Source organism: Pseudonaja textilis, chromosome 1 (genome assembly GCF_049901715.1).
Source record: "Pseudonaja textilis isolate UNSWEBS1 chromosome 1, rPseTex1.2, whole genome shotgun sequence".
NCBI lineage: Eukaryota > Metazoa > Chordata > Lepidosauria > Squamata > Elapidae > Pseudonaja > Pseudonaja textilis.
In genome coordinates, this window is record NC_141990.1 from 299,911,772 (window position 1) to 299,921,122 (window position 9,351).

At 41.0% G+C, this 9,351-nt stretch overlaps 1 protein-coding gene and 1 non-coding gene across 3 annotated transcripts; both read left to right on the forward strand.

Annotated features, from left to right (window-relative positions):
- The first annotated feature begins 1,010 nt into the window (after window positions 1-1,010).
- Window positions 1,011-9,087, forward strand: EIF5 (eukaryotic translation initiation factor 5). Of its 2 annotated transcripts, XM_026698551.2 has the most exons (12): window positions 1,011-1,284; window positions 1,457-1,690; window positions 3,241-3,520; window positions 3,604-3,685; window positions 4,301-4,473; window positions 5,795-5,906; window positions 6,725-6,870; window positions 7,095-7,250; window positions 7,384-7,545; window positions 7,799-7,963; window positions 8,388-8,525; window positions 8,697-9,087. In XM_026698551.2, exons 3-12 carry the CDS (start codon window positions 3,449-3,451, stop codon window positions 8,787-8,789), a joined length of 1,299 nt encoding a protein of 432 aa, XP_026554336.1. In that variant the 5' UTR covers window positions 1,011-1,284; window positions 1,457-1,690; window positions 3,241-3,448; the 3' UTR covers window positions 8,790-9,087. The 2 variants fall into 2 exon arrangements, with proteins under 2 accessions (XP_026554336.1, XP_087778353.1); XM_087922227.1 differs by having other exon boundaries at window positions 1,261-1,690.
- LOC113435360 (small nucleolar RNA SNORA28) lies at window positions 6,025-6,149 on the forward strand. Its single transcript, XR_003373909.1, has one exon. It is a non-coding gene; the product is annotated as a small nucleolar RNA SNORA28 (small nucleolar RNA).
- Window positions 9,088-9,351: the final 264 nt, after the last annotated feature.

A 9,351-nucleotide genomic window follows, 5' to 3' on the forward strand; every position in this document is an offset into this window, starting at 1 on the left:
CTGGAAAAGTGGATTTTAGTACTCTATTGTATTTAGAAAGCAGGCTCAAGAATTCAATTCTCTAATCAATTTATTCTTAATCATTTTCCCTGTGCTTTTCTGAACACCTTATTCTTCCACTGCGTTTCACCAAATGCAATGGAAGTACATACCCAGCAATTGCATCATTACACTGATTCTTTAAAGGGCCCTGCCACAATTCATTTCTATTTTTAAAAGTCTATACATACAGTACATGTCCACTTGATAATGAAAGCCAGGCATGGCAATGTGTCAAAGGCTGTTTTCATCTGAAAACACCTTAGATGACTGAGGTCAGATCAAGGTTATGATGGCCTAGGCCTCATCCTGGATACCCAAACAAAATCTCAAAGTACTTCACATACAGTAACGCTAAATACTTTTAACTATGCACTTTAATGGAAGTAAATCTTCCGTATTTTCCTGCACACCAAAGATTAACAGGAAAAGCTGCTGTCCAAATGCAGCACGTAACTAAAGGAAACACATGAGAACGGGTGACAAGCCAACTATTGATATTTTTTTATCCAGTGGCTTCTTAACTAAATCCCAATATTCTACATCGGAAAACGTGCTCCAAATACTACAGCACTTTTCTCAGATGAGCACTCAAGGCAACCAGCCCTTCCTAAAAGGATGTCATGATTAAAGCATTGAAAAAGATCCAGGAGACCAGGGCTCAAGCCCGTCCTTTATTATGCCCTGGGCTTCTATGGTTTGGGGGCAAAAAAAAAAACAGGGATGAAAACACTCTCTTTGAGCGTCTTGACCAAAAGTGAGATACAGTAAATATATTTACTTCCCGTCTTAAAAAAAAAATGCAACCATTTACTGTTGCAACCAATGCAACAGTAGTAGTCAGTGGTACAGAAGACGAAAAGTTACTCCGAGAATAAAATTCATTTCTTTACATGCAGTCTCTGCACGCGAACGTTGTAACAAGCCACCCCCAACAGAGAACACTGACTCATTCTTCCCCTTCGACATAACTCTCGCGACACTCTGGCTCGCGTAGTTAAACGTGATGTCCTTTTGGGCGCTGGTATTTCTTCGATCAGCGGAGCCGACAGGGTGGGAAGAAAGAAAGCGAACATTAGGAGAGGTCGCCTAACATCATGACTGACAAGCATCTGAAACCAATGAAAAAGAAGAACGGCGAACGATGAGCCAATACGACGAAGACGGAGGCGTGGACTCTCTGGCGGCTGATTGATCCCAGCCTTCGCGACGGTGTTGTTCAGTCGGCGCGAGAACATTCTAGAGGTAGGTGCTTGGCGGCCATTACAGCTGTGCCCCTCCCCCTCTCCTTTTTAAAAAAAAAACCACCCTAATGCTGCCGCTATGGCAGATTTGAGCTCGGTTTGAATTTAGGTGCGGGCGCTCCGCCGCCTGACTAACAATGCTGCCTCAGCTGATGGTTTTTCCCTTCCGGCAGAGTAATCGGCAAGGCTGATCCCGCTGATCCCGGCCGCCTCAGGACGCTTGGATCCCCCCTCCCCTCTCCTGGCGGTTGCGGCGTCCGCCTCCTCCGCATCTGTATCTCTTTAGAAAAAGCGCCCGGGTGCTCGGTGACACCCTCAGCTCCGCCATCGTTCTCCTCGTACTAATTCGGCTTCGTCACAGCCCGGGGCGAGCAGCGTTGGGTTTATGTCTGTATTGGACGAAAACGGTAAGTAAAAGAGAAGGGGAACGGGTGGGAGAGGTTAAGCATATGGAGGGGGCAGTGTGGGAGGGCTTTCCTTTGCTGGTGGGACTAGGTGGCGGAGGCCGGGATGGTGAAGAAGACGGGCGGCCGCCTGAAAGAGCTGAGCTGGGCGTTTGCGGGTCGTTCCCTCACACACACACACACACACACACACACACCCCGCAGTTTGTGTAAGTGGAAGGTGTTAGTACTAGCTCGTAACGCCTGGTCCCGAGTAACTTCCTGGCGGGCAGAATGGCGAGGTCGAGTCTGTTGGGGACGAGCGGACAAGACACCGCGACCGCTCCCTTCTCGGAATTGCCCTCCGAGGGGTCGTTCACAAAAGCGGAGCGAGGTGGGGTGGGGGCAAGAAGGACTCGTAGTCCAACGCCTTTAGAAAAGAAGCCTGCAAATATGGAGGTGCCGTCACCTTCCCTTAATCGCCGGTGGCGGTCGCTTTTCTGCCCCCCCCCCCGCACTTCGCCTCCTTGAACGAACGCGCGGCTCCACAAGATGGCGGCCACCAGGTCTTCCGCGCCTCAGTCCTCGTGATTTGGGGGGGGGGGGGAATTTGGCGAGGTGGGCGGAGTGCGCGCTCTGTGGCGCAGTTCCTAAACCCGCAGTGTGCGAAGGGGGAGGGCAGCGGGCGGCTCCGCTCCGGCGCTTTCGAGGGTTCGGGAAAAGGGGCGGCGGGGCGGGGAAGGACGACTACGCCGCCGCCCGCTGCTGCCGCTTTGTATTTGGGGCTGACTCAGTGCTTAATTGCTGCATTTCTGAGTCATTCCGACGCTGGGGTGAAGAGAGGGAGGAGTTCGGTTTTGGAAGAAAAAAAAATGGGTTTATGCGCGATAGCTTCGTCGTGGTTTTATCTCTGAAGATAAAATAATTGAGTTCCTTTCTCTTCTTCCCCCCTTTTAGGAATATTTTTTTTTCTTACGGCTTCATTTGTATTTCATAACTATTATAGGCGCGTGTGTAGATCACGTGGGGAGAAAGAAGTTTGGTGGTTTTTTTAAATTCATCTGCTTAAGTAAAATAATAAAAGCCTTGATTTATTTTAAATTCTTGCAACAGCAATTACGTTTTATTCTGAGGTTAGGTGTAGTTAGGTCACTGGAGTTCTTTTTAGAATATTTTACTTGTTTTTTTTTCTGTTAAATATTGTTTATCTCAACCCCATAGTTCTCAGAGTTCATTTCTTAATAGCTGATACCACTGAAGTAACTATTGGCTGGCAAATATATCTCCAACCAAAATTAGGTCTGGTTAACAAATAATAAAAATATTTCCTCATTGCTGGTCATAGAACAGTATAATGTAATAAGCTATAACTTACTAGGTCCAGAAACAGTCTGCAACATAGCTGATTTATCATACCAAGTTTGTAGTGTTCTGACAAAATCATAATTCAGTACTTTTTACTGGAAGTTTTAAGTTGAGTATTGTATAAAATTATAGATGAGATGTTTGAATTCAGACAAAACAAATGCAGGCATGTGTGTGAAGTATAAAAGCTTTCTATATTAATGTTGCAGAGCTGTTGCGCAGCCATTGGTACCTGTATTGGGGAAATATAGCATACAAGCAAGAACCTCACAGCCTCAGTGGCGAAAATTTTTTCATGTCAGAGACCGAGAACTCTTGCAGTCGTTTATGTCATCACGTCTTCTCCAGACAGAAGATACCAAAAAGTTGCAATCAAAGATCTCTCCATCTTATTGATAAAGCTACTAATAAGCCAAAATGTCTGTCAACGTCAACCGCAGTGTTTCAGATCAGTTCTATCGCTACAAAATGCCCCGTTTGATTGCCAAGGTAGATATTTCACTTTCTTTAAACGTGCATTAAAATAGCCAGATACCGGTATGATATCATATATACCTGAGTTTCCTTTTCAGGTTGAGGGCAAAGGAAATGGGATAAAGACAGTTATCGTCAATATGGTTGACGTTGCAAAGGCGCTTAATCGGCCTCCTACGTGTAAGTTGTATATAATTTTCCATTGAGCTTCATTTTATTAGTAAAATCGGTTTTTAAGTATCTTTTAGAAAATGCAATAGTACTATATATGTACACAGAGAGAGAGAGAGAGAGCCCTACTTCATTCCCCCCCCCCTTTCAGTTTGAATTGCCTCATGGAAGTGCAAGGTAATTGTCAATAACAGCACTATTGTCACTGTCAGCCTATAAATACAGTTTTGTCTTCTGCTTCATGGTGTCAGCAACTTTTAAGGCAGAAAGGAAAAGAGCTGACTTGTGTAGCTTTTATGGTAATGATAGTTATTGTGCATAGTACTTTGAAGCAATGCATAATTGTTTTGAGGCATTCTGTAGTAATGAGGGAATGTTGATTCTGTGCAGAAACAGTTAATTGATGTGAATTTTAAAGCTGGTCTTACAGTTGTAAGATAATAAAATAATTATTACTGCTTTTTTCATGAGCAAATGGAGGAAGAATAGCCAACCAGTAATAGTTTGGAGTTGAGTGGTGCTAAAAACGAATAAAAGGAAATAAATTTGCAGAGGGTTAGTCAGAAGTAGTGTGGGAAGGGAGTTGATGGAAAACTTAATGACTTAATTTTTCTTTCTTGAAAGATCCCACCAAATTTTTTGGTTGTGAGCTTGGAGCGCAGACCCAGTTTGATGTTAAGAATGACCGTTACATTGTCAATGGATCTCATGAGGCGAATAAGCTACAAGACATGTTGGATGGGTTCATTAAAAAATTCGTTCTCTGTCCCGAGTGTGAAAATCCTGAAACTGATCTGGTAGGTGATGCTTATAGAATGTTATGAATTTATAAAGAAAATTATATGGTTTTTTAAAATCTGCAATCCAGTTTCAGCAATCTCACTGAAACAGTTTTGTATTTGGTCAACCCTGAAGTTTCCCATAAGGTGGCCTATCAATTTCATACTAAATTCAAGAAAGGTAGGAGATACTTGTCCTCTAATTGGACATATTTAGCTAACATTTCAAGCAGGAATACTTTGGTACTCAATGAACTGTGTGACAATATAAGGTATGCTAATTATACCGTGTTTCTCCAACAATACGACCTCCCCCAATAGGAATACCCAACATGCTTTCTAGGCATAAAATAAATTAAGCCCCTCCCCCCAAATTTAGCCCTATTTTAAAACATGCAAAATGGGGGGAAGGGCGGGGGGACTTGCCGTTAGGAGCGCCCCACGGGCAGCAATTCCTCGCCACCAGCTGCTCCTAATGGGCGATCATGGCAGAGCACGGAGAGCTCCCTACCTTCAGCGCCTGCCGCTGTTGATTTCCCTTCTGCCCATGCCGCCGCCGCGTTTGGAGCTGCCACTGGTGTTTGGAGCTGCCGCTCCCACGTTTGGAGCACTGCTGCTGTTTGGAGCTGCCGCTTCTGCATTTGGAGCACTGCCGCTGTTTGGAGCGCCACCGCCACTCCAAACACGGAAGTAGCAGCTCCAAACATGACGGTGCTCCAAATGACAGCGGCACTCCAAACACGGAAGTGGCAGCTCCAAATGGCAGCGGTGGAATGGGCAGAAGGGAAAGCAACAGTGGCGGGTGCCAAAGGTCTTGGGTCTGCAGCAAAGGTGTTTGGTGGGAGTAGGGAGCTCTCTGCACTTCGCCATGATCGCCCGTTACGAGCAGCTGGTAGCGAGGCTGCCCGCGGGGCACTCTAGATGAGGATGCAAGGGGGGGGGCAATTAAGTCACCCCTGAAAAGACGGCCTAGCCATTTTTTCAGGGCTCAAAAAAAATATAAGACCCGGCCTTATTTTATGAGAAACACAGTATATCAAATTACTTGTGAGTGAATTTGAGTAGGCTTTGTGATAGTTAAATACTAAACTCCCAAAGTAGGTAACTCTAGCCATTTTAACATTGCAGTAATTTAAAATGGAGATTTCCAGGAGTGCTTTATAAGGAAGCAAAACTATCAAAACACGCTAGTCCAGTATTTTCTACACAAGTCAGTTAACACATACTGCTTTCTTTCTGCTATTTCATTTTCTTTAGAAAAGGGTTATAAAATGGAAGAGGTAGCATATATAGGTATAAATGAAATAATTGGTAGTGAAACTATTGCTCTCTTTGGCAGCATGTCAATCCTAAGAAACAAACTATTGGTAACTCTTGCAAAGCCTGTGGCTATCGAGGCATGCTTGACACAAACCATAAACTCTGCACGTTCATCCTTAAAAACCCACCTGGTGAGTGAATGTTTTGATATTTACTTATAAATGATCATTTCCTACTTAATTGAGAGCAAAGTTTTCTATATCTGTTGGAACTGGTCTGGAAAACAGTGCTGTGTGAAGACTGCAGTGCAAGCAACACTCTGTGGTAGATAACTTAGTTGTCTGTCTCAATTTAAGCTTGCAATACTAAACATAGCCTGACCTATTCCAGTGGTCTTCAAAAATGAGGCCATCTGTTATACAGACTGTAACAATATATTAATGGTGTTCTCTATAAGCAAACATTGTGGAGTGTATTTGGATATATTCATTTTCAACTTCATAGTATTGGCATTGAAAGTATCAGTGACTAAACAAATACAGGTAGTACTTGATAAACAATACTTCATTTAATGATTGTTCAAAGTTACAATGGCCGTGGGGAAAAATGACAAACATTTTTCGTTTATGATCATTGCAGCATCCCCCATGGTCATGTTTACTTTTTGTTGCTTCTTAGTTATATCCCACTTACCTTGCCTGTAGGAGTCTGCCACAGTCTTGTAACGCCTGTATAAAACATTTCAGTCTAAAGGCTGATAAACTACATGTGGAAAGGTCATTATTATATATTCAGGCTGAACCAAAAGTTGAGTGCATTGGCTTTGTAATTGGACAAACTATGCTTCTGTAGTTCAAAACTTAGTATAGAAGCAGACTCGTTTAAGATTATCCAAGTACATCCAAACCTTGACATGATGGCCAGCTAAATTGGAGTTTCTGAATTAGAAATCTTTGGATGCATGTCTGTTTAAAAAAATATTTCATTGGTCTCTTGCTAATATTCACAGAGAGCAGCGAGTCTGGTACAGGCAAAAAAGAGAAAGAAAAGAAGAATAGAAAAGGCAAGGATAAAGAGAATGGTTGTGTGTCTAATACCGAGACACCACCACCACAATCTGCTCCACCAGAAGAACTTAGTCCTCCAAATGTAGTGGTAAGTAGATCTGTCTGAAACAAATGTATAATTTCATTGTAAACATTGCTTACTTGAAAATGAATGTGAACTTACGCTGATCTTTTTCTGATTGGCGGGGGGGGGTCTCAGTTTTATGGTTAATTATTCGAGGAAATAAGTAGGGTTATTTTTTCAGAAAAATGGTATCAGAGTAGTTGAATTGTGTATATTTCTTTTTAAAAATTAATAATTGTAAATTTCAGGAGGAAGAGGATGATGACTGGGGTGAAGATACCACTGAAGAAGCCCAAAGGCGTAGAATGGATGAAATCACAGATCGTGCAAAAGTACTCACATTAACTGATGATCTAGAAAGGACTATTGAACAAAGAGTCAATTTACTGTTTGACTTTGTTAAGGTATTTCAGTTAAATGGCATGTTCTCATTTCAAAAACTTTTTAAAATTGAAATGGAATAATTTCAAGGGGTGAAATAACCTTAACTCTTGAAAAATATGTTTCTTTTAAAACAAAATGTCTTTTCTAATCCAGAAAAAGAAAGAAGAAGGTGTCATAGAGTCTTCTGACAAAGATATTGTGGCAGAAGCAGAAAGATTAGATGTCAAAGCTATGGGCCCTCTGGTGTTGACTGAAGTCCTCTTTGATGAAAAAATAAGAGAACAGATAAAGAAATACAGGCGCCATTTCTTGCGTGTAAGTTTTCATTGGTTTGATAGTTTTGTTAGGGCTTTCTGCTTTCTGTCCCAATCTAATTCACTACAGAATATTTAAAATGTAGTGTGCAGTATCTCTTGAAAATTCAGTTTCAGGAATGAAGCTAAATGTATTTGCATTTACCTGGCTTATTTTATTTGTGTGAAATTTCTGTTCGCTTATATAATTAGACAAGTGGGGTACACATACTAATTTACATCTATTTCCTAATATGTTCTGTTTCACATTTTAGTTCTGCCACAACAACAAGAAGGCCCAGAGGTATCTTCTTCATGGTTTTGAGTGTGTAGTAGCTATGCATCAATCACAGCTGATTTCTAAAATTCCACACATCCTGAAGGAAATGTATGATGCAGATCTTCTGGAAGAAGAAGTCATATTGAGCTGGGCAGAAAAGGTAAGTCTACAAGTTAAGACTGCTTATAAGCTACATAATTTACTTAATATTTGAAAAATGACTTGTTGAAAAGGAAAAAAACCTGCACTCTCAATGAAATCTTTATAAAGGGGGAAGGGCAAGTGCAAAATACATTTATGTGGAATTGTTTGATTATTTTTAAAATGTGAGGATGTGGAAAGATTTTTGAGTAAAGTAGGTTAGCTAGAGCTAGAAGTAGCTATTCTTTGGAACAGCTCTTCTACATTCAAGATTTCATGGATAGAATATTCCAGTCTCGGAACTAAATATTTCAATCAATTGAAGCAGTTAAAACTTTCATATTGTATAGGATGCACATGCAATTCTATTACTCAGGTTTAAAATACCATACTTATAAAACAAATCTACATACGTTGTTTCAAACTTTCTTTTGGTGTTTTAGGCCTCAAAGAAATACGTTTCTAAAGAGCTTGCCAAAGAAATTCGTGTCAAAGCAGAGCCATTCATTAAATGGCTGAAAGAAGCTGAAGAGGAATCATCTGGCAATGAAGAAGAAGATGATGAAGATGAAAACATAGAGGTGAGCTTTAAATATTCTTTACCAACGTTTATTGAAAGCTATGATTTGAAAATGCATGCTGGGATAAAAGGATTTGTTGTTCCAGTGCTTTGCTGCTCATTTTGTAATAACAGAGATAAAAAGTCTCATGTGTAACAGCATTACTGTGACTAAACTTGTCTATTCTTGTAGGTGGTGTACTCCAAGGCAGCCAGTGTACCTAAAGTGGAAACAGTGAAGACTGCAAACAACAAGGAAGATGACATTGATATTGATGCTATTTAAAATGAGTCAACCTAGTTTCCAATTTCTCTGCATCTCTTGCCAGAAGTGCAACCTATATGCACAAGCTATAATAGCTATAAACATCGTGCTATACTTCTTGAACTCAAATGTATGTTACCATGACTGGTATTTGTAACTAAGCTTAACAAATGAGAGGAGTTAATACATCAGCAGACTGATCAGCAGACTGATCCAAGTTTGCTGTTAGACATGTTTCTTTTAAACTTGTATTGGACATAAATACTTGGAGCACATTTATACAGTTGTGAAAATAAAGGATTTGGTTTTGGAATCTTCAGTCCTGACACATTTTAGTGTTTTTTCTAACCTAATGTGGGCAGTAATCAAAAGTTAGATTGTGAGTTAATTTCATTTCCATCCAAGCATCTTTCATTTTCTCACTTTGTATACTCATGGAGGGGGAAGTAAACTGGGGATATTAATATAAAACCTGTCTAAGATACTCAGTGGCCTGGAATAGATTAGGATGTGGTTTAGGATGTAATCCATATAGATTAGCTGTGAAATCATGAGAAATAAATACAAGATTCAAAGGAAAAAC

Bases quoted from the DNA above. Each gene is read 5' to 3' on its own strand.
- EIF5 (XM_026698551.2), top strand. From the start codon at position 3,449: ATGTCTGTCAACGTCAACCGCAGTGTTTCAGATCAGTTCTATCGCTAC. The intron at 3,521-3,603 runs GTAGATATTTCA...TTTCCTTTTCAG, and splicing joins TGCCCCGTTTGATTGCCAAG to GTTGAGGGCAAAGGAAATGG. The intron at 8,526-8,696 runs GTGAGCTTTAAA...CTATTCTTGTAG, and splicing joins ATGAAGATGAAAACATAGAG to GTGGTGTACTCCAAGGCAGC.